Genomic DNA, 23,410 nt, shown 5'->3' with positions numbered 1-23,410 from the left:
GGCAGGTCAGGGGCAGAACTATGGGGTGCAGGTGGGGGGCATGGGCTGCCCCCTGGCACATGGCCGGGTTGGACACGTCCCCGTGGGTCAGAGGCTCACCAGCTCCCCAGCACAGGACAACGCTGTCCCTGTCCCCATCGCAGTGCCCACCCCAGCCTCAGCCCCTGTCTCTGCACAACGTCCCCTCTACCCCCAGAACGTGGCTCAGGAGCGGGGCCGTGTGTGGGTGCTGCACGGGGCCTTCCTGTTGCTGCAGGCAGCGCTGCCCACCGTGCCCCCCAGCACCAAGCTCTCCAAACTCAACGTCCTCGTCCTGGCCACCAGCTCCATCGCCCACCTCAGCCATGCGCTGGGCTGAGGGCCCCCCCCACCTGCGCCCTCCCGCCTGCCCCGCAGACACCCACTGCTGCACCCACTCAAGGTGAGAGCCCTGCCTCAGGCCCCAGTGTCTCCATTGCATGATGGCAACACTCAATCCCTGGGGTTCCCTGTTACCCCCCATGCACACCAGCACTCCCCACCCTGCTCCCTGGGACCCCCAAAGCACGATGCACCTGGTCTCTGGGGTCCCCACCATGTCCCATGCACACTAATAGCTGGTCCCCAGCATGCCCCACACACACCAGCACCCACTCCCCAGGGTTCCCCATCCCAGGTGTGGGTCACCCACAGAAGAACAAGGTGCTGCCATCCCAGCCCCTATCCCGCTCCCTCTCCTGCCGAAGTGGCCGATGCACTCCTGTCTCTACACTGGCCCTTGAGGGGCACCCAGCCCTGGCCTCTCTGGGGCAGCCGCAGCCACCAGCAGCCATGAGCCCACAGGCCTGGGAGACCCCAGGCTGGCACCAGGGGACGGTCCCCCATGACCCCTGGGTGCACATGGCCACAAGACCCCCACATCTGCTTCTTTCCCACAAAGCTAAGCCCCAGGATAGGGATCGGGGCAGGGGGAATGGTGCTTGATCCGCACCCCTATCCTGCATCTGGGTCCACAGGCACATGGTGGGCAGCGGTGGCCCAGGGTGTCCCTTCACTCCTCACAGTGGGGCAGGACATGGGCCAAGGCCCCAGGGACACATGGAGTGGGCTTTGGTGGGGCTGGTGCTGTGCCTCCCGCCTTGCCTGTGGCCAGGGCGGCTGGGGGCTGCCTGGCCTGACCCCCAGCAGCAAACCTGCAGCCAGCATTCACCTCCTGCCTCCCGGCTGCGAGATGGGCCCCCCCCGGACCCAGGGGCACCCAGAAGGGGGCAAAAGGGGGGGGAGGTCCTGCACCCCCCAGCCATGAAGCAGCTGCCCCCCAGCTACACTCACCGGGGTCCTCTGGAAAGGCCTCACCACCGGCCTCATGCTGTGGGACAGGGGCCAAGGCTGCAGCCATAAACCTGCCCGGCCGATGAGGCCCCTGCACCCAGGGACAGGGCTCCCCCACTGCTGTGGGAGACGGGACCTCCATGTCCCCACAGCTCCTGCAGCAGGCTGCTCCTGGACTGCTCCAGCGCTTGCGCTCTAGAACCATTTATTGGGGGACAACGGAAACAGAGATGGGTGATGGGGGGCTGGATGGAGGGGGGGGCGCTCGGCGCCCTGAGGGTGCTGGCAGCCCCCAGCCCAGGAGCTGTGTGTAAGGCACGAGGCCAGGCCGGGGACACCGGGCAATGTCCTGGCCTGAGGGGAGTGGGGAGCACCGCTCTGACACCCCCAGCCTGTGGTCCCACAGCCCCCAGGGCTCGGGGCCAGCCCAGAGGGGGGTGCTGCTTTATCACCCCCCCCCAGCAGAGACCCAGCCCCCCCCAGCTCTTTGGTGCTCCCCCGGTATCCCAGGGGCGGAGTTTGTGCCCCCTGGCCAGGGGGGCACTGGGGAAGGGCTTGGGGGGTGTCCGGGACCCCCATACAAAGGGGGGGTTAGCTCAGAAGGAGGTTTCCTGCACAGCATAGGCAGGGGCTCCGGCTGCACGAATGTAGCCCTGTCCTTCCTCCTGCTCCTGCTGCCCAGGGCCGGGGAGGGGCAAACCATTGGGCACCCCATTGGTCTTCACCACGGCATCCACAGTGTCGGTGTTCTGTGGGGACAGAGCAGGGGGTAGCAAGAAGATGACCCCGTGTCATCCCCCCCCACCAAGCAAGGTGCTGTGATGTGTGACCCTCACCTCGTCAGGGAAGCTCACCCCACAGCAGAGCTTCTGCCGGTACTTCTGGGGCAGGCAGCAGAGCAGACGAGGCAGCACAGGGTAGATGGTGCGGGGGTCCACAGATGCTGCTGGCGTGGGGCCTGAGAGGCAGAGTGGAGGTGAGCAGAAGGGAAGGGGGCTCACCAGCAGCCCCTCTCCACACCACACTCACCGGTGAGCAGGCTGACCAGGAGCCCTACCACGATGACGGTGGTGGAGTTGTGGGCGCTGTACCACATGTAGGACAGGCTGTAGAACTTCTGCAGCCCTGTGGGGCTGGGGAAGGTGGGTGTGAGTTGGGGGGCACAGAGCAGCACCCCTATCCCGCAACAGCGTGTCCCCAAGCCCCCCCACCCTGCTCACCTCTTAGGGGCCTCCGTGGGGGCCAACAGAGTAGTGGCGAGGACAGCGGTGAGGTTGCCCATGGTGGGGAGCATGGTGCTGTTGGGTGGGGGGGTCCCCGCGGCTGCCCCCATGCTGCGCATCAGGCTGCCAATGCCCACCCAGAAGGCCATGGCCAGGCCAGCCAGCAGCCCCACGACAGCACCCTGCACAGGGGGACAGCGAGGGTGCTGATCCCCAGATAGGCTCGGGGTGCCCCAGCCACCCAGCACTGCCCCATTCCGTGGGCTACATGCCCCAGCCGGGCAGGGAGACACTCACCGTGGGGTTGGCACAGGGAAAGAACATGCCGAGGCAGAAGAGCCCCAGAAGCGGACCTCCCACCATGCCGAAGATGCTGATAGCAGCCTGTGGGGATACAGTCCTCAGCACCAGCCCCCTGCTCAGCTGCCCCCCTGCTGTGTGCCCGAGATGGGGGGACCCTCTGCACCCCCACCCCTACCTGCAGCACGGGGCCCAGCATGGAGGACACATAGGCCATCCCCAGGCACAGCAATCCATAGCCAAGAGCTGGGAAGAGCAGAGCAGGGGGGTCACAGCAGTGCTGAGGACCGCGCTGCCCCAGCGCCAGCCCCCCTGTGCCACCCCCCCCTCACCCAGCAGCTTGGAGAGCAGCGTGGCCTGTGCTTCTGACAGCCGCGGGCAGTGCGGCCGGACCAGGTCCTCCATCGTCACCGTGGCCAGCGAGTTGAAGGCAGAGGAGATGGTGCTGGGGAGCACAGAGAGGTGTTGGGGGCTCGGCTGGGGCCCCTCCAACCCCAGGGTCCTCCCAGCTCACCTGAGGCACCCGCTGAAGAGGCAGGCAACAAAGAGCCCGGGCAGCCCCGGGAGGTCCTTCAGCACATCCATCACGAAGTACAGCACCAGCTGGGGAAGGAGGGTGAGTGCCCATGGGGCTGGGAGCACCAGAGAAGCCTGGGGAGTGGGGTCCGGCAGGAGATGGGGGACCCAGTGCCTACCTGGTCGGATGACTTGGGGCGGTTGCCGGGTGCCAGCGTATGCTCCCGGTCATAGACGAACATGACGAGGCCGGTGAGGCAGCTGAGGCAGAGAACGATCTGCTGGCAGGGGAACACGGCGTAGCAGGAGCTGCAAGCACCGGGCAGGCATTAGAGGCTGGGGGGCTGGCAGCAGAGGGACCCATCCCGGCCGCGGGACCCCAGCCCCGGCCCCACTCACAGCTTGGCCTCTCGCTCGCTGCGGGAGCTGAGGTACCGCTGCACCTGCGCCTGGTTCACCCCATACAGCGACAGCATCATGAAGACTCCCCCCACAGCCAGGGTCCAGAAGGTGTGCCGCTCAAAGGGGTCAGGGTTCAGGCTGCAGAGAGGCACAGGCAGCGGGTCATGGTACTGGGTCCTCACTGGCACCCTGCACACCATGCCCTGGGAGTGGATGGGGTCCCTCTTCCCCACCCCACACCCTTCCTGGGGGCCCCACGGTGTGAGGTGAGGCACCTGGCCCCTGATGGGTGAAGGCATCTTGGCACAGGACACGCTGGGGCTGTGGCACTCACTCGATGCCAGAGATCTTGCCCTCTTGCTCGGCCAGGCGCCAGACACGGGCCATGCCACCCACCCGCTGGGCGCCCACCACGATGACAGCCAGCTGCCCAGCGAACATCACCAGTGTCTGGAAGACGTCGGTCCAGATGACAGCCTTCAGCCCGCCCTGCATAGGCACAGCACCCATCACCACAGCCCGGCACAGGGCACCCCACAGCCGGGCAGCGGTGGTGGGATGGGACTCACCAGTGTCGTATATAGCGTGCAGACCAGCCCCATGGTGAGCACTGCGCTCCAGAGGTCAAAGCCCGTCACTAGAAGCAATGGAGGCCATTAGCAGATCGCACCCTCATGCAGGATGGGGCTCCCAGCGTTGCCCCCCTGCTCCTTTCCTCCTTACCTGCATTGAGAGCCAGCGCAGGTGCATAGAGTACCACCCCCATGTAGATGACCTGCAGGGAGAGCAGCGCTGCAGCCATGCATGGCTCCACCCCCATCTGCCACAAGCCCCCACCCCACTCACCATCTGGAAGATAAAGGTGATGGTGCCGAAGACCCGCACCGTCTTATTGAAGCGCAGCTCCAGGTACTGTGGGGAGATGGGTCAGGGCATGGATGTGGGGCTCTGAGCAGGGGGAATGATCCCCATGCCCCCCCCAGCAGCAGGAAATCTGGGGAGGGGGCAACCAGCCCTACTCCCAAAACCTCAGCTCCTGCTGCCACAGAGACAATGGGGCTATCCAGTGCTGCCTGGGGTGAGGGGAGTCCTGTCTGCGGGGCATGGCACTAGCATGGAGGTACCAGGCAGAGAAGGACCAGGAGCCAGAACCCCACAGGGCAGCATCAGCTCATCCCCTCCCAGGACCATCACCTGCCTACACATCCCGCTCGGTGCTGGGCACCATGTGTGCCCCTCTTCCCACTCACCTCATAGGTGCTGGTGATGCGCAAACGGTAGAAGACAGGGATGAAGATGTGTGCGGGGATGAGCAGCCCCAGGAAGTAGGAGCAGCCGAGGAACCAGTACTGGGTGCCGAAGTGGTAGATCTCAGCCGGCACGCCCAGGATTGCCACGGCTGACTGGAAGGTGGCGAGCAGGGAGAGGGTGACAGGCAGGAAGCTCATGTTGCGGTTGGCCAGGAGGAATTCCTGCACCGTGCGCTGCCGGTCCCCGCTCAGCGCATAGAAGAGCCCGATGGCTGATGACAGCAACAGCAGCAGCGCGAAGATGCTGTAGTCGATCACCGTGAACTCCATGGTGAGCTTCCTCTCTTGCCTCTGCCCTGCAAGACCTGCCGCTGCCTGGCCACCTGCCCCAGCTGTGCCCCACCAGCCTCATGGACACACCGAGCCCCGGTGGCTGCCCCGGCAGCACGTCCTGGCTGGCATCTTCCTGGTGCTTGGAACTGCAGGAGGAGAGATGGGTGTCGGCGTTGGGAGCAGCGCCTGACACTGCAGGGACCTTCGCTCACTCCTCTGTCTCAGTTTCAAGGACCCGGTGCGGGGGGGCCAGTCTGGATGAGGAAAGATCCTTTAACCCTTCTCCTCCCTCTAGGCTGGGCTCGGCACGACTCACCCACCCACCTGTCCTCCGAGGGAGACAGGAGCCTCTTCGCACCGAGACCGTGCTTGCAAAACCAGTCCCACCCAGTACCCCGGCGGCACTGGCCCGGCCAGCCCAGCAGAACCAGCCCCACATTGCCAAACCCAACACCACCACCCCCAGTGTGGGACAACCCCACCAAGCCCGGCAGCACTGATCCTGCCCCAGCCAAGCACAACACGACCCAACCGCTCCGGTACCACGTGGCTCCACCAAGCCCGGGAGAGCTGCCCCCGGTGCAAGAGCCCAGCCAAGCCCAACACAACCACCCAGACCTGGCGCCAGCCACCAGCCCTGGGGCCAGCGCAGCCACCTCCACAGAGGCCCACCCAGCAGGATCAGCCCCGCCAGCAACCCCCAGCCATACGGAACCCATGGATGGGGCTGGGGAGGGTAAAGGGATGTGCAGTGGAGCCCCAGCTGTGCTGGTGATGGGGTACATGAGGGAGCCCTGTCCCCCTTGCCCAGCTGAGCAGGGACAGCACAAGATGACCCTCATGACAAGCATGCAGCTAGGGATGGACAGACAGATGGAGAGGGGGAAACTGACAGCTCCAGAGGCGTTTGGCAGCAGCTGGATGATCAGACCTCTGAGCCACTGCTGGCCTGGCACATTCTGCCCTGCCACAGACGATCCTCAGGGTTCCTGGCTCCATCACAACAGAGAGAACAGGGCAGCCAGGCAGTCCCAGGAACAGGGCAGAGAGGGGGCACTAGCAGAGACCCCTGCTTCCAGCTCCACCAGCAAGCAGAGAGCTGTGGGGAGCAGTGGCCCAGGCACCAGCAGAGCAGGGGGTGCAGGATGCAGAGGTACCCCATACCTCTGTTCCAGTGGGGCAGCATTTGGGGCTATCACAGGACACAGAGCAGGCTGCCTGTGGGGGGAGGCTGGTGCGGTGCCTGCCGTGATCTGCAGAGGAATGCCTGCCCATGGCATACTTGGTGGGATTAGGGTTGGCACCCATGCACCCAGCGCAGCCTGCCCGAGCCCGCCCGCTGCAGGGACAGAGCGGGCTGGCATGGGGCCCCGCAGCAGTGCCAGAGCCAACACCAGCGGGAAGGGGGTGAGAGGGCAGCACCTCCCGCCTCGCACACCACCGTCCCTGTCCTTGCCTTGGCCAGGACACCACCCCGTGCAGTGGGTCCAAGGTCACCCCACCGCATTCCACTGTGAGGACTAAACACGGGGCAGGCAGTGGCGTGGTCCTTGACAGATGTTCCACCGGCGGCTGCTCCACTGCCTCGGCAGCCTTGGCTCAAAGCTCCCCCTCGGTGTCCCTGAAGCCCCATCGCCCCAGCTCCGCACTCCCCATCCCCACTCCTTGTCCCACGGTAACTCTATCGGTGGCCCTGCTGCCCCCTCCAGTCGGTCCCCACATTCCCAGCCCACCCCACTCCCCTGCCAAAGCTCAGCACAGCCCCTGTCCGTGTCCACGCTCCTTCTTCCTGTATCCCCTTGCCCTACATCCAGGTGCACCCGGTGACCCTGCCCGAGGCCCAACCCTCCTGTCCCCGCTGTCCCCCCCAATACACCTCCCTGTCTCCCCATGTCGTCGGTGACACCGTTAGAGGATAAGGAAGCACCGCCCAGCCCCGGTGCCCCGGGGTGCCCCGAGGCCACGGCCCTGCTGCCCTCCCCGGTGCCCCCGTTGCCCTCAGCCCACGGCCCCGGTCCCCTTGTCCCTGGAGGCAGACCCGGCTCTCCGGAGCCCCAGCGCCGCCGGTGCCGGTCGCGCGGCCGCAGGACGAGCCCCGACGCCACCGTAGCCAGAGGTCCGGGCCCAACAGGGGGCTCCAGTGACCTTGAGGGGCCACAGCAGCCCCGGTGCGACACTCACCGGCGGCAGCCACCGGCGCGATGCAGCCCGACCCACGTGCCGCCGCGACAGCCGCCAGCGCGCACTGATGACGCACGGAGAGAGGCGGCTCTGCCCTCACGGACATTTCCGCCCGGTCCTGCACGTCCCGCGCGCCGTGATGGCGTCACGGCCACCACTGGGGACCCCCCCGAAGTGCCCCCCGGCCCCGTCACGCTCCCCCGCCCCGGACGGGGCGCCGCGCCCTGGCGGCCCTCGCAGCGGAAAGTCCCGCACGGCCAGGCCGGGGTCCGGAGGGCACGGAGCGCAGGCAGGCAGGCAGGCAGACACACCGCGCACGGAGCGCAGGCAGACACACACCGCGCACGGAGCGCAGGCAGGCAGGCAGGCAGGCAGGCAGGCAGGCAGGCAGGCAGGCAGGCAGGCAGGCAGGCACACACCGCGCACCGGCCCCGCCGCCCCCTCACAGGCGGGCGCTCCTCACCGGGCCCGCCAGAGGGTGCTCTCGCAGCGGGCGTGGCCGACAGGGCGGTCCCGGAAGAGCCCCGGGAGGGGCGGGGGCGCCGAGGCCATGGGGGCTTTCTTCGTCCTGCTGCTGCTGCCGCTGCCCGGCACCATCGGCGGCGCGGCGGTGAGCGGCGGGGCCGGGGCGGAGCCGCCGGGGGGCGGGGTTGCCGGGACACCGTCCCGGGGCTCGGGCGGTGTCGCTGTGGCTCGGAGCGAAACCGGGAACCGGGGCGTTCCCGACCCCTCCTTTTTTCCCCTCCAGGTGTGCGGGAGCTGCCCCGGGCCGCTGCGGAACGGCTCCGTCGTAGCCCAGTACTGCGCGTCCCGGCCTGGCACCGAGAGTGAGGGGCGCTGCTGCTGGGAACGGGGCGTCCGTCCGGAGCGGTTGCTGGGGTACGGGGAGGGGGTGGCAGCGGGTACGTGATGGGAGGTCATGGTGAGGGACCATGCCTGGCGCGGGGGGGTGTGGGGTGCCAGACACATGCCACCCCCCAACTGCTCTTACCCCCCCAGGCTGGACCTGAGCAACTGCTCCCTGCTGAACCTCCCCCTGGGGCTGGCTGAGGCCTCCTCCGCTGCTGTCCTGTGAGTCTGTGTCCCTCTACGTGCCCCCATGTGCAGCCTCTGCTCCCCTCTGCGGGCTGGGGGACACCCCGCGGCCTGGCCTTGGTGGTCCCTGTTCCCACTGTCACCATTGCCAGGCTCCCAGCACCCCAGTGTGTGTTGATTCACTGGGGAGCCCTGGGGGACCCTCCTGAGGCTCAGCCAGGCTAAGAGCAGGGTGCTGCACCCAGTCAGGGCGATCTCTGGTACCGATGTGGTGTGTGCTTGCAGAGACCTGACAGAGAACCCCCTGACGACCCTCCCCAATGGCTCCTTCCTGGGCTTCACCCTCCTGCAGCTGCTGTGAGTACCGGGGTGGGCTGAGGGGGCTGTGGTGGTAGCAGTGCTGTGCTCTGCTCACCAGCACAGTGCTGGTGCTGAGCTCTGCCCCTCAGAGCGGTGCCACTGCCGCTGGGGTGCCCAGGAGGGAACAGCGCCTGGGAGGAGGTGATGACGAGCGGGAGCAGCCGGCTCTGCCAGGGCCAGAGGAACTCCTGCAACAGCTCCGGGGAGCCCGGTAAAGCCGGGGACGGGAGGTGGGAGGTTGGGGGCAGGGCCTGGCTTGTGACCCTCTGCTTGTGACCTCCCCCAGCCTGGCTGTGCCCGGAGAACGCTGCCTGTGCCCCAGACGGTCCCGGCCTCGTCCAGTGCCTCTGCAACAGCCCCTTCCATGGGTACAAGTGCCTGCGTGAGGTGAGCGTCTGCAGGATGAGGACCCCCAAAGTCCTCCCGCGCCAGAGCAGTGTGGGGCAGTGGGGCTGCGTAGGGGGCCACTAACTGCTGTTTGCTTACAGGGCAAGTTCCCGGTGCTGCTCTTCTGCGGAGTACTGGGAGCCACCACCCTGTCTGTGGCCCTCCTGCTGTGGGGCACCCAGCGCCGGAAGGCCAAGGCCCCCTGAGAAGACCTCCTACGTGAGGGGGGTGCTCTGTATCCCAGAGGAGCCTGTGCCGCTGGGTTACGGTTACTGAGCAGCGGTGAGGGATGAATAAAGCCCTGGGCAGGCTCTCTGTGTGTCTGTGTGATCGCACCCGGGGCAGGCACGGCGCCATGGGACAGGGATGTGGAAATCAAGCACAGCGTGAGCTGTGGGGAGCTTGGGGCGGGATGTGCAGAGTGGAAACCACGCCAGAACTGAGGGAACACGAGGCCACAGGGAGCCTTGCTGGGAGCGGAGCGGGACGGAGCAAAGGCAGGAACCACCCGCGAGGAGCACAGCGTCCGGCTCCTCACGCGGCAGGCACAGCGCTCCGCAGCCGCGTCCCACACACGGACATCAACGGGGCCGCGCAGACGGAGAGAGAACATGGCCGGCTTGCACAGCCCAGTGCGGTCACCGGCGGTGCGGGCGGAGATAGCGCAGAAACCGCGTGCTAGAAACGAACCTGCTCTTTAAACACATAAAGCCAGGGGAGAGCGCGAACGCAGTCCCCCACTACCACAAATTATGCAGTCGAGTTTCCCGCATTTGGGGAAATCGCAGGGGTCAGCACACCCGGAGTGCAAGGGATGAGCCTCGCCCTGGGAAAACCACCTGCTTGATCATGGTGTCTCCCCTGCCAGGTAAGTATGCCTGCCCCTCGCGCACCCACCGCCCCTCGCCGCACGACACACACGCACCTCACGGACACCGCGCCCGCCGCTACCGGCACGCGGCACGCGCCCCGCACGGTCCCGCGCGCCCCGCACCCCTCTTTCTGCCGCCGCGTGCGCCCGAGCCCACGGGGGTGTTTCTGTGTCGCGGGTGTCCCGTGATGCCTCGCGGTGCTCATTTGCATGGACACGCCCCCACACACGGGCCCTGCCCGTCACCGGCGGGCACCGGCACATCCCCCCCACAGCCCATTGCCTGGCCGGGAAGTGCCGCGGCACGGCGCCGGCTCCAGAGGTCTCCGCCCGCGGGGCCGAGCGGCACAGCGAGCCGTGCTGGTGCAGGGGGGGAGCTGGTGAAAGGTGTTTAAAGGATAATGCCACTGGCAGGGACAGGCAGCACAGGTTCACCAAGGGCAAGTCCTGCTTAACCTTTGAGCTGTTCCCAAGCACCCTGTTGCTGAATCCCAGGGAGAAGAGCTCAGCTCCCCCCTCCCCATGCCCTCTCCTTAGGGAGCTGCAGAGAGCAGCCAGGTCACCCCTCAGCCTCCCTCTGCCCAAACAAGACCAACCCTGAGCGCTCAGCTGCTCCTCACAGGGCAATGCTGCCAGGCCTTCACAGCTTGCTTGTCCCCTTCTGGGCACATCTGAGGATCTTCGTGTCCTCCAACGGTGGGGCCCAGTGCCACATAGTGCTTAGGTGAGGCTCCACCGGTGCTGAATGCAGCCGGGCATCTCCTCTCTGCCAGGCTGGTTCTGCTGTGATTGGTGCACCCCAGGGTGCTGTTTGTCCTCTGGGTGCCAGGGCCCAGTGCTGGCTCCTACTGACCCTGCTGCCACAAGCATCCAGGTCCCTTCCTTCAGAGCTGCCCTCCAGCCACTCCTCTCCTAGGTTGGACTTGTGCCTGGTGTTACTCCATCTTAAATGGCATTTGTTCTTCCTCCTTTTTATGCTGTCAATGGCTGCCCAGTACTCCCATCTCTCTGCAAGACCTCTTGGCCCTTGAGAGAGTCAACAGCAACTCTCATTTCTGATCGCTGGCTCTTCACCCAGCACACCATGAACCTGCTCATCCCACCTGGACACCTGACCCAGAACGATGTTGTGAAGGACAGTTCAAAACCCTTACTAAAATCCAGAAAACTGCATCTACCGCCTTCCCGCACCCCACAGGCAGGCGGCCGGGTGACCTTATTGCACACAGATATGAGGTTACTTAAGCACGACGTGCCCTTGATGAACCTGTCCCTGCCAGTGGCATTATCCTTTAAACACCTTTCACCAGCTCCCCCCCTGCACCAGCACGGCTCGCTGTGCCGCTCGGCCCCGCGGGTGGAGACCTCTGGAGCCGGCGCCGCGCCGCAGCACTTCCCGGCCCGGCAATGGGCTGTGGGGGGGATGTTCCGGTGCCCGCCGGTGACGGGCAGGGCCCGTGTGTGTGGGGGCGTGTCCATGCAAACGAGCACCGCAAGGCATCACGGGACACCCGCGACACAGAAACACCCCCGTGGGCTCGGGCGCACGCGGCGGCACAAAGAGGGGTGCGGGGCGCGCGGGACCGTGCGGGGCGCGTGCCGCGTGCCGGTAGCGGCGGGCGCGGTGTCCGTGAGGTGCGTGTGTGTCGTGCGGCGAGGGGCGGTGGGTGCGCGAGGGGCAGGCATACTTACCTGGCAGGGGAGACACCATGATCAAGCAGGTGGTTTTCCCAGGGCGAGGCTCATCCCTTGCACTCCGGGTGTGCTGACCCCTGCGATTTCCCCAAATGCGGGAAACTCGACTGCATCATTTGTGGTAGTGGGGGACTGCGTTCGCGCTCTCCCCTGGCCCAAGCGGTTCAAGAGCAGAGAGGACGAGGGCAGCTCCCGGGGGCCCGCACGAAGAACGGGAGCAGCCGCTCACGCGTGTGCTCGGAACGTGCTGCGGGTGGGAGCTCCCCGAGCAGTTTGCGCACCTCGAGGGCGCTGGCACCCGGGCAGGGCCGGTTCGGTTCCGCGCTCTGGGTAAGACGGGAGCTGACGGGCTGAGCGCCGCGCAAACTCCCTTTCCCCCGTGGGCCGGGGCCGCGCGTGAGCGTCCGGTTACCGCCGACATCGGAATGGGGCCGAGGGGAGCGGAGCCCTCCCGGGCTTGCGGGGCCCAGCACTGGACACAGGATTACGGGTGCGGGCTCAGCAGTGCCAGCGCAGGGGGATGATCACTGCCCCGGCCCTGCTGCCGCGCTATTGCTGACACAGGCCAGGATGCCGCTGGCCACCTTGGCTGCCTGGGCACAAGCTGCTCGTGTTCAGCAGCCGCCAGTCAGCGCCCCCGGGTCCCTTTCCGCCGAGCAGATTTCCAGGCACTCTTCCCCAAGCCTGTAGTGTTCCATGGGGTTGTTGTGACCAAATGCAGGACCCGGCACTTGGCCTTGGCGAGCCTCACACCAATGGCTACAGCCCGTCCAGATCTCAGAACTGACCCACACTGACAGACATCGGCTCTTCGTCAACTGTCGCGTCTTCTCAGCCTACCGAACGTGTCAGCACCTGCAGCAACCCCAGCACCCAGCTGCGCGCACCGCCCCACGGCAGCTCCGCGCTTGGACCAGGGGAGAGCGCGAACGCAGTCCCCCACTACCACAAATGATGCAGTCGAGTTTCCCGCATTTGGGGAAATCGCAGGGGTCAGCACACCCGGAGTGCAAGGGATGAGCCTCGCCCTGGGAAAACCACCTGCTTGATCATGGTGTCTCCCCTGCCAGGTAAGTATGCCTGCCCCTCGCGCACCCACCGCCCCTCGCCGCACGACACACACGCACCTCACGGACACCGCGCCCGCCGCTACCGGCACGCGGCACGCGCCCCGCACGGTCCCGCGCGCTCCGCACCCCTCTTTCTGCCACCGCAAGCGCCCCCGTGCGCCGAGCCCACGGGGGTGTTTCTGTGTCGCGGGTGTCCCGTGATGCCTCGCGGTGCTCGTTTGCATGGACACGCCCCCTTCCCGCAAGCCCCGCCCGGAACCTGTGTAGCTTCGCCGCCGCCGGCCCGGCCCGGCTCCACGGCAGCGCCGCCTAGCGGAGTTGCGGAGCTTAGCCCCTGCCGCCCGCGGAGGCGCTGCCCCCCTGCGCGCGCCGCGTTGGCGACTGTCGTGATAGGGCTCAGCGCAGGCCACAGCGCCAGAGTCCGGCGTGAACGGGCACGGCGGACCCGGCAAAGCACCGCAAAGGGCGCAGCCGGGCCCGTGACTGGGGGCCGTGCGCTGTCCCGACCCAGGGCCGAAGCCAAGCTAGGAGAAGACCCGCGGGAGAGAGGGTTGGCTCCTCGCTGCGTGCCCGGGCACAGACGGACGGCGGACGACCCACTCCCGGGGGCAGCGGGGTCGTGCACGGCCAGGAACGAAATGGCCGAAGCCGCGGTGCCAGCGCCCGGCGAGGAGCTGGGACGGCGGCGGAAACGGAGCTCGTCGCGGCTCTGACGAGACACTGCGGGACGGGAGCGGGCAGCCCGCGGTTCCCCATGGGGCAACGGCGCCGAGGAGAGGGGGAGGGCCCTTCCTTGGCTTCCCCTTTCCCCCCTTTCCCCCGAGCTGTGAATGGATCGGGCCACGGAGGCGAGGCGGGGACTGTGCAGATCAGAGGCTGAGCCGCTCTGGGCGGAGCCTGGTGTGTGGGGGCGTGTCCATGCAAACGAGCACCGCGAGGCATCACGGGACACCCGCGACACGAAAACACCCCCGTGGGCTCGGGCGCACGCGGCGGCACAAAGAGGGGTGCGGGGCGCGCGGGACCGTGCGGGGCGCGTGCCGCGTGCCGGTAGCGGCGGGCGCGGTGTCCGTGAGGTGCGTGTGTGTCGTGCGGCGAGGGGCGGTGGGTGCGCGAGGGGCAGGCATACTTACCTGGCAGGGGAGACACCATGATCAAGCAGGTGGTTTTCCCAGGGCGAGGCTCATCCCTTGCACTCCGGGTGTGCTGACCCCTGCGATTTCCCCAAATGCGGGAAACTCGACTGCATAATTTGTGGTAGTGGGGGACTGCGTTCGCGCTCTCCCCTGGTTCAAACGGTCTAAAGACAAGAACTGACCGCAGTAACGCAACGCGCTGATGCCTGCGCTCGTTTCAGCCGCTTTTCCGTGGGTGCTGCTTTGTTTGCACGCTGCTGCTGGTCCCGTCCCCGGTGCCCTCCTGCAGGTCCTGTTACTGCCGCGAAGCGGGCCGGGCCAGCCCAGCCCTGGCGGGAGCTAAGCGCGTTATGGGGGATGTGAGGAACAGCCCGAGCCCTTCGCCGCCCACTGGCATCGGAACGTCCCCGCAGCTGAGCTGTGAGGGCCTGGAGCCAGGTCCGCTTCTCTTACCTCTCCCTCAGAGCTCTTGAGCAGAGTCGGGATCAGCCCTGGTTGTCCTGAGGAAACGCGTCTCCAGCTCTGCCGTGGCGAGTCTGGATGGAAGTGCAGCGGTGCGTACAGACCCAGCAAATGGAGAGGAAACAATGGAAAAGCTGTTGAAAGCAGCTAATGACGTCTCAAGTTCCTCCCTTGGGGGATATGATGGCCAGTTCCAGTGGGGAGTCCAGATTAAACCTGGGAATCACAGAATCATAGAATCACAGAATGGTTTGGGATGGAAGGGACCTTAAAGCTCAGCCAGTTCCAACTCCCCTGCCACAGGCAGGGACACCTTCCACTAGAGCAGGTTTCTCCAGGACAGGGCTTTGTCCAACCTGGCCTTGAACACTGCCAGGGATGGGGCAGCCACAGCTTCTCTGGGCACCCTGTGCCAGCCACCTCCCTCAACAGGGAAGAATTTCTTCCAAAGATCTCATCAAAAGTGGAAAAAAGTGGTGAGACACTGGAATGGGTTGCCCAGGGAGGTTGTGAGTGCTCCATCCCTGGCGGTGTTCAAGGCCAGGTTGGATGAAGCCTTGCGTGGGATGGTTTAGTGTGAGGTGTCCCTGTCCATGGCAGGGGGGTTGGAACTAGATGATCTTGAGGTCCTTTCCAACCCAAACTATTCTATGATTCTAAAATCTCTCCTCAGTCAATTCAATGCAATTCCCCCTTGTCCTGTTTCTACAGATCCTTGTCCAAAGCCCCTCTCCAGGTTTCCTGTAGCCCCTTTAGGCACTGGAAGCTGCTCCAAGGTCTCCCCTTAAGGAGCCTTCTCTTCTCCAGGCTGAACAAGCCCAGCTCTCTATAGCTGGGCTTGTTCTCTCAGTCTCCATAGCACAAGTACTCCAACCCTCAGAGCATCTTGTGGTCTCCTCTGGAATTGCTCCAACAGGCGCATGTCCTTATGTTGGCATAGGGGACACACAAGGTGACTGAAGCTCTGCCAGCTGCTCCTGTCCCATCTGGCTGGGGCCAAACTTGGCCAGTGCCTCCTCAGTTGTGCTTTGATGCAGACCCTGTGGCACCGCCACCCAGGGGGCCATTGTCCCATTGAGGCCACATGAGCCAGGGAGGATCCTGCTACCCTTGTCCCTGTCTCATGTCAGGAGGAGCTGTCCCCTTCAGAAAGGAACTTATGCAGTGCCAGCCCATCAGCTCCCACCTCCCCTGCGACTTGGCACTGAACCCAGCCTGTTTCTGGAGGGGTCAAACTGCTCACACAGAAGGACTTTGCTCAAAGCGCCTTGAAGCACGGAAATCCTGCTGGGCCTGGGAGGATGCAGGACCACAGGGGGCTGGGTGGGAACAGAGCGGTATGGGACAAAGGTAGGAACCACCCGCAGGGAACAGCCTGTCTGGTTTCTCATGTGTCGGGCCCGGAGGTCTGTGGAAGCATCCCGTACCCAATCCCCCTCCAGGCAGAGATGCAACTCAGGACTTGGGCCAGTTTCAACCCATGAAGCATTGCAGCAAACGTGGCTGCAAACACAGAATCACAGAATTGTAGGTTTGGGTTGGAAAGGACCTTAGGATCATTTAGTTCCAACCTCCCTGCCATGGATGAGCAGGGACATCTCACACACACACCATGTTGCCCAAGGCTCTGTCCAACCTGGCCTTAAAATACTGCCAGGGATGGAGCATTCACCACTTCTTTGAGCAACCTGTGCCACTGCCTCACCACCTGGACGGTGAAGAACTTCTTCCTTACACCTAACCCATTACCCTTTGTACTATCGCTACAGTCCCTGATGAAGAGTCCCTCCCTGGTGTGGGGATTGCTGCACAAGAAGCTGCGCCAGCAGACCTGAATGAGAGCACGAACATCCTGACCTTCATCAGCTGCAAACCATGGGAGTCAAGAGGAGTTGAAGTCAGAACACCGAGATAGTCTCCGAGAACTGTAGACGTTGAAACAAAGAAGTTACTGAAGACAAAGATGTAATGTTGTACCAGATCCGATCCAATCGTATCATCTCCTTACTCCCTCCACTACACAATAAGCAACATGTTGTTCTTTTCAGCATATATGCTCCAACTCTGCAAGCTGACCCTGCAGAAAAAGACAAATTCTACACCGACCTGTGTCACCTCACTCAAAGCGTTCCTATAGATGATAAGATCATAATCCTTGGTGACTTCAGTGCCTGAGTAGGTAAGAACTTTGAAGCCTGGAAAGGAGTACTAGGTAAGCATGGTGTTGGTAGCTGCAATGATAACGGATGCCTCCTGCTAGAGTTTTGTGCAGAGCAGCAGCTTACCATCACCAATGCTATTTTCCAGCAGAAAGACAGCCTGAAGACAACCTGGATGCATCCTTCATCTAAACATTGGCACCTTATTGATTATGTCTTAGTGCGCCAATGTTTGCAATGTCTGTCACACCCGAGTGATGCCTAGTGCAGAATGTCAAACAGACCACCGCCTTGTGCTTTGCAAACTTAGCCTCCACTTTAAGCCCAAACCTAAGAGGGGCGGCCTTTCGAGGAGGAGGCTCAAAGTTAATAATCTTCAAATAGCCACAGTGAGGGACAGCTTTCAGGCTAACCTTCAAACTAGGCTTGAAGACCATCTTATAGATTCTTCTCCTGTAGCACTTTGGCGACATAGTAAAAATAGCATCCTGCAGTCCTCCGTAGGATCCTTTGGGTTCTCCTTAAAGGAAAACAAAGACTGGTTTAATGATACCAATCATGAGGTCCAGGAACTGCTGACAAAGAAGAGATCTGCCCATCAAGCACACCTCGCTCAGCCATTTTGCCATGTAAGGAGAGCAGCTTTTCATCTTGCATGCAGTAAACTCCAACAAAAACTTTGAGACATCCAGAACAAGTGGTGGCTCAACCTAGCAGAAAAGGCTCAACTATGTGCAGATTTGGGTGACCACAAAGGATTCTATGAGGCTCTGAAAGCAGTGTATGGACCCACATACCAGGTTCAAAGCCCCTTACGTAGTACAGATGGTGAAAAGCTTCTTACAGATAAAATCTCCATCCTGAATCGTTGGTCTGAATATTTTCAAACACTCTTTAGTGCTAACCGGGTAGTCCGAGGCGCAGCAATCCAGCACATCTTACAACATCAGGTGAAAAATGAATTGGATATAGCCCCTACCACGGGAGAGACTATTAAGGGTATACAGCAAGTGAAAACTGGCAAGGCAGCTGGGGTTGACGGAATCCCACCCAAAATCTGGAAGCATGGAGGCCAAGCACTTCATACTAAATTTCACGAGCTAGTTGTGTGCTGTTGGGAACAAGGTAAACTGCCTTCAGATTTTTGTGAAGCAATCATCATAACTCTGTATAAGAAAAAAGGTGTAAAGTCAGACTGCTCAAGCTACTGAGGTGTAACTAACTCTGCTCTCCATTGCTGGAAAAATCCTTGCAAGAATACTATTGAACAGATTAGTACCTGCTGTCACAGAATCATAGAATAGTTAGGGTTGGAAAGGACCTCAAGATCATCAAGTTCCAACCCCCCTGCCATGGGCAGGGACACCTCACACTAAACCATCTCACCCAAGGCTTCATCCAACCTGGCCTTGAACACCGCCAGGGATGGAGCACTCACAACCTCCCTGGGCAACCGATTCCAGTGCCTCACCACCCTTACAGTAAAGAATTTCTTCCTTATATCTAACCTGAACTTCTCCTGTTTAAGTTTGGACCTGTTACCCCTTGTCCTGTCACTACAGTCCCTAATGAAGAGTCCCTCCCCAGCATCCCTATAGGCCCCCTTCAGGTACTGGAAGGCTGCTATGAGGTCCCCACACAGCCTTCTCTTCTCCAGGCTGAACAGCCCCAACTTCCTCAGCCTGTCTTCATACGGGAGGTGCTCCAGTCCCCTGATCATCCTCGTGGCCCTCCTCTGGACTTGTTCCAGCAGTTCCATGTCCTTTTTATGTTGAGGACACCAGAACTGCACACAATACTCCAGGTGAGGTCTCACAAGAGCAGAGTAGAGGGGGGCAGGATCACCTCCTTCGACCTGCTGGTCCAGCTCCTTTTGATGCAGCCCAGGATACGGTTGGCTTTCTGGGCTGCGAGCACACACTGAAGCCGGCTCATGTTAAGTTTCTCATCAACCAGCACCCCCAAGTCCTTCTCTGCAGGGCTGCTCTGAATCTCTTCTGTGCCCAACCTGTAGCTGTGCCTGGGATTGCTCCAACCCAGGTGTAGGACCTTGCACTTGTCATGGTTGAACTTCATAAGGTTGGCATCAGCCCACCTCACAAGCGTGTCAAGGTCCCTCTGGATGGCATCCCTTCCCTCCAGATCTATCGCAGAACTTCTACCTGAAAGTCATTGTAGTTTCAGAGCTAACAGAAGCACCACAGACATGGTATTTATTCTCAGACAACTGCAAGAGAAGTGTAGAGAACAGAATCAGGGGCTTTATGTAACTTTCATTGACCTCACCAAAGCTTTTGACACTGTGAGCAGAAAAGGCCTGTGCCTGATCTTGGAGAGATTAGGTTGTCCCCCCAGGTCCCTCAGAATGATTATTCTGTTACATGAGGATCAGCACGGCCAAGTCAGATATGGCGATGCATTCTCTGAGCCCTTCCCAATAAACAATGGTGTGAAACAAGGTTGCGTTCCCACACCAACTTTATTCACAGTTTTCTTCAGCAGGATGCTCCAAAGGGCTACTGTAGAGCTTGACGAACAAAACAGCATTTATATTCGATACCGTACTGATGGGAGCCTTTTCAATCTAAGGCAACTGAAGGCCCACACTAAGACCCTAAATCACTTTGTCCGCGAACTGCTTTTTGCTGATGATACTGCCCTTGTTGCCCACACAGAAGCAGCTCTGCAGCGTTTACCATCTTGCTTTGCGGAGGTGGCTGAGCTTTTTGGGCTGGAAGTCAGCTTGAAGAAGACAGTAGTTCTCTACCAACCTGCACCACAAGAAGATTATCATCATCCCCATGTTACCATTAGAGATTCAGAGCTTAAATCAGTTCAGCAGTTCAGCTATCTGGGAAGCATTATCTCCTCAGATGCCACGATCGACAAAGAGATAGATAACAGAACAGCAAAGGCATATAGAGCCTTCGGAAAACTCCATAAAAGACTCTGGTGCAATAAACACCTGGAGAAAAGTACAAAGATCAGTATCTATAGAGCCATTGTACTGTCTACTCTTTTATATGGGCCTGAATCATGGGTTATCTACTGCTATCACCTGCGACTCCTTGAATGCTTTCATCAGCGCTGCCTCCATGCAATTCTAAACATCCACTGGACTGACTTTGTGTCAAATGTTACTGTCCTTGAACAGGCAGGGGTCACCAGTATCGAGGCCGTATTGCTGAAATCGCAGCTGCGCTGGGCAGGGCACATCTCCAGGATGAAGGGTCACCGCCTCCCTAAGATTGTGCTTTACGGTGAACTCGCCACCAGCTGCCAAAAGAGAAGTGCCCCAGAGAGGAGATATAAGGACTCCCTGAAACAATACCTCAGCCTTGGCCATATTGACTGCCATCAGTGGTCCACCTTGGCCTCCAATCGGGAGACTTGGAGACACACCATACATAACACTGTTGTCTCCTTTGAGAACACACGCAGCATTAGTCTCGAGGATAAAAGACAAGGTAGAAAGAATCACGCCCTGCCTGTACCACCCAAGGAGACCTTTCGCTGTGCTTTTTGGAACCGATTTGCCTATCCTACACGGCCTTTTTAGTCATCAGCGCACTTGAAGTGTGGGTAAAGCCCTTCCCAAATCTTCGTTCGCGAAGTCAAGCCATGAATGTTGTACCCGGGACCTTCCCAGGAGCTAATGAGAGTCTCTAATGTGGACTGAGGGGACAAAAGAATGTGTGTTTAAGGGAAAATGGGAAGTAATAATGTAGCAAAAAGTGGTAACAGAGAAATGTGCTTCTACATCTGAGAACAAATAAGCTGTTCAAGCATAGGCATGTGAACAGTAACGGGACTGGTTGAGAAAAGCATATGATGTTGCAAAAGGTACTAAAAAGAAACTAACAGATGCTAACAATTACTAACCGCTAGGCAGGGGTCTATAAAAAACCTGTAAGCTCGCCCAATAAATGATTTTGGTTGCACCACAAGTGGAGTCCGTGCCTCAGTTGCCACACCTGGTATACTTGTAGGCCCCCTTCAGGTACTGGAAGGCTGCTATGAGGTCCCCACGCAGCCTTCTCTTCTCCAGGCTGAACAGCCCCAGCTTCCTCAGCCTGTCTTCATACGGGAGGTGCTCCAGCCCCCTGATCATCCTCGTGGCCTCCTCTGGACTTGTTCCAACAGTTCCATGTCCTTTTTATGTTGAGGACACCAGAACTGCACACAATACTCCAGGTGAGGTCTCACAACAGCAGAGCAGAGGGGCAGGATCACCTTCGACCTGTTGGTCACGCTCCTTTTGATGCAGCCCAGGATGTGGTTGGCTTTCTGGGCTGCGAGCGCACACTGAAGCCGGCTCATGTTCATTTTCTCATCGACCAGCACCCCCAAGTCCTTCTCTGCAGGGCTGCTCTGAATCTCTTCTCTGCCCAACCTGTAGCTGTGCCTGGGATTGCTCCGACCCAGGTGCAGTACCTTGAACTTGGCATGGTTGAACTTCATCAGGTTGGCATCAGCCCACCTCACAAGCATGTCCAGGTCCCTCTGGATGGCATCCCTGCCCTCCAGCATATCAACCGGACCACACAGCTTGGTGTCATCGGCAAACTTGCTGAGGGCGCACTCAATCCCACTGTCCATGTCAGCAACAAAGACAGAACAGGAGTCAGTCCCCACCTCGACCCTTAAGGACACCACTGGTCACTGGGCTCCATTTGGACAGAGCCTTTGACCTCAACTCTATGACCACTCAGACAGCTCTGCATCCACCGGGCGCCCCACCGACCGGACTGATACCCAAGTTAGAAATAAACCAGGTCGTGCGGGGGAATGCATTTCCCTGAGCACACGTACACCCCCTACAGCTCCGTCTTTGCACCGGTTACACCAGGGGAGAGCGCGAACGCAGTCCCCCACTACCACAAATGACGCAGTCTGAATGATGCAGCCTGAACTGAGGGAACACGAGGCCACAGGGAGCCTTGGTGGGAGCGGAGCGGGACGGAACAAAGGCAGGAACCACCCGCGAGGAGCACAGCGTCCGGCTCCTCACGCGGCAGGCACAGCGCTCCGCAGCCGCGTCCCACACACGGACATCAACGGGGCCGCGCAGACGGAGAGAGAACATGGCCGGCTTGCACAGCCCAGTGCGGTCACCGGCGGTGCGGGCGGAGATAGCGCAGAAACCGCGCGTTAGAAACCAACCTGCTCTTTAAACCCATAAAGCCAGGGGAGAGCGCGAACGCAGTCCCCCACTACCACAAATGATGCAGTCGAGTTTCCCGCATTTGGGGAAATCGCAGGGGTCAGCACACCCGGAGTGCAAGGGATGAGCCTCGCCCTGGGAAAACCACCTGCTTGATCATGGTGTCTCCCCTGCCAGGTAAGTATGCCTGCCCCTCGCGCACCCACCGCCCCTCGCCGCACGACACACACGCACCTCACGGACACCGCGCCCGCCGCTACCGGCACGCGGCACGCGCCCCGCACGGTCCCGCGCGCTCCGCACCCCTCTTTGTGCCGCCGCGTGCGCCCGAGCCCACGGGGGTGTTTCTGTGTCGCGGGTGTCCCGTGATGCCTCGCGGTGCTCGTTTGCATGGACACGCCCCCTACCTGCAGGCCCCGCCCCGCTCTCACCAGGGCGCCCCCTGCGAGTTCGGCCGGCGGCCTCTCGGTCCCTCTGCCCGCCCGCACCGGGAGCCGTGACCGGCACCGAGACAGGGACCGCCCGGCGAGGGCTCGGTGAGCGGGACCGGGCTGGAGCCGGGGTGTGTGTCAGGGGAGAGGTGTCCAGCGGTGCCCGGGCACACGAGCTCAGCTCCACTGTGGGCTGATCCTGCAGGGGGCAAAGAGGGATCCGCGTCCCCCAGCTGTGGCGTGTCACGACGCGGACTCCGGCTGAGGAGGAGACTCGAATCCAGCTTTGTTACAGTCAAGCCGTTCTTACCCCCTCGCTCGGTGCTTTCCCAGCCTGCACACACATGGCACGTTCAATCTCACTGGCCCCTGTAAAACGCTCCGGGTACAGTCCAGTAACAACGTTGCAGCACGCGTTGTCCAGACGGCGACCGCTTCTCCCCGCCGTCTCAGCCGCTCTCGCAACGCCCACATCGTCTGGCTCCAAGTGAGGCTCCCGCCACAGCCCACCCGCCCGAGGCTTGTTTTGCGACCTTGCCTGTCCTTCGACACCCCAGCTCACGGCCCCAGGGCTTGTTAAGCGTTAAGGCCTCAGAGCTCGATCCCGAACTGTTCTCATGCAAATCCTACCGCCTTCACTCCCCCCCGCAGCCAGAGCAGAAAGCCGGGTCCCCAGCCATGGGGCTGCGTTCTGGTAGCTGGGCAGCCCCCTCCGGGTGGCGCTGGAGTGGGTTCCGGTCAAAAGGCCAACATTGGAGCACGTGCAGGGCAGAGAGCAAAAGCGTTCACAGCCGGTGACCCCCGGAGCCAGAGCCGTGGGGTCTGGAAGCTGCCAGCAGCGTGGCAAGAGCGGGCACCCCCGGAAGAGCCAAGCCACGGGCACAGGGTGCGGTGCCAGCACCGGGGAACAGTTCCCGGGGGAGGGGAGGGGCTGGGAGCTGCAGCGCTTGCAGCGCCCCAGCCCCACCGCAGCTCCAGCGCTCCCGGCTGGCCCCCCTCGCGGCCTCGCAGTCCCCCGGCACACACAGACCCGCCCGATTCCCCGCCCGGAGCCTGGGCACGGCTGCTGGGACTCGCCATGGCCCTCGGAGCAGGTGGGTGCTGCCGCTGACACCGCTGCAGCC

The 23,410-nt window shown here is 61.9% G+C and overlaps 2 protein-coding genes and 5 non-coding genes across 11 annotated transcripts; 3 read left to right on the top strand and 4 right to left on the bottom strand.

The window, feature by feature from the left end:
• Positions 1-1,499: 1,499 nt before the first annotated feature.
• Positions 1,500-22,185, bottom strand: SLC5A6 (solute carrier family 5 member 6). Of its 5 annotated transcripts, XM_065682050.1 has the most exons (17): positions 22,090-22,185; positions 14,524-14,748; positions 5,003-5,481; positions 4,599-4,664; positions 4,476-4,527; positions 4,322-4,389; positions 4,087-4,241; positions 3,750-3,890; positions 3,530-3,659; positions 3,349-3,437; positions 3,167-3,279; positions 3,013-3,080; positions 2,832-2,918; positions 2,532-2,716; positions 2,341-2,444; positions 2,148-2,269; positions 1,500-2,060 (listed from the first exon to the last, which is right to left on the bottom strand). In XM_065682050.1, exons 3-17 carry the CDS (start codon positions 5,330-5,332, stop codon positions 1,908-1,910), a joined length of 1,863 nt encoding a protein of 620 aa, XP_065538122.1. In that variant the 5' UTR covers positions 5,333-5,481; positions 14,524-14,748; positions 22,090-22,185; the 3' UTR covers positions 1,500-1,907. The 5 variants fall into 5 exon arrangements, with proteins under 5 accessions (XP_065538122.1, XP_065538123.1, XP_065538121.1 ...); XM_065682051.1 differs by lacking the exons at positions 14,524-14,748; positions 22,090-22,185 and adding an exon at positions 10,224-10,239; XM_065682049.1 differs by lacking the exons at positions 14,524-14,748; positions 22,090-22,185 and adding an exon at positions 7,517-7,833 and having other exon boundaries at positions 5,003-5,589.
• ATRAID (all-trans retinoic acid induced differentiation factor) lies at positions 7,879-9,611 on the top strand. The gene is made up of 7 exons (XM_065682052.1): positions 7,879-8,126; positions 8,265-8,395; positions 8,516-8,587; positions 8,837-8,908; positions 9,001-9,122; positions 9,198-9,298; positions 9,400-9,611. Exons 1-7 carry the CDS (start codon positions 8,067-8,069, stop codon positions 9,502-9,504), a joined length of 663 nt encoding a protein of 220 aa, XP_065538124.1. The 5' UTR covers positions 7,879-8,066; the 3' UTR covers positions 9,505-9,611.
• Positions 10,011-10,174, bottom strand: LOC136016022 (U1 spliceosomal RNA). The gene has a single exon (XR_010613464.1). It is a non-coding gene; the product is annotated as a U1 spliceosomal RNA (small nuclear RNA).
• LOC136016030 (U1 spliceosomal RNA) lies at positions 11,854-12,017 on the top strand. The gene has a single exon (XR_010613472.1). It is a non-coding gene; the product is annotated as a U1 spliceosomal RNA (small nuclear RNA).
• Positions 12,779-12,942, bottom strand: LOC136016029 (U1 spliceosomal RNA). The gene has a single exon (XR_010613471.1). It is a non-coding gene; the product is annotated as a U1 spliceosomal RNA (small nuclear RNA).
• LOC136016021 (U1 spliceosomal RNA) lies at positions 14,060-14,223 on the top strand. Its single transcript, XR_010613463.1, has one exon. It is a non-coding gene; the product is annotated as a U1 spliceosomal RNA (small nuclear RNA).
• On the bottom strand, positions 21,877-22,040 carry LOC136016028 (U1 spliceosomal RNA). Its single transcript, XR_010613470.1, has one exon. It is a non-coding gene; the product is annotated as a U1 spliceosomal RNA (small nuclear RNA).
• Positions 22,186-23,410: the final 1,225 nt, after the last annotated feature.

This window comes from Lathamus discolor, chromosome 5 (assembly GCF_037157495.1).
Source record: "Lathamus discolor isolate bLatDis1 chromosome 5, bLatDis1.hap1, whole genome shotgun sequence".
NCBI classification, from domain to species: Eukaryota; Metazoa; Chordata; class Aves; order Psittaciformes; family Psittacidae; genus Lathamus; species Lathamus discolor.
Note: the sequence above shows the minus strand (reverse complement) of the source record. Positions and strands in the feature narration are given on the sequence as shown.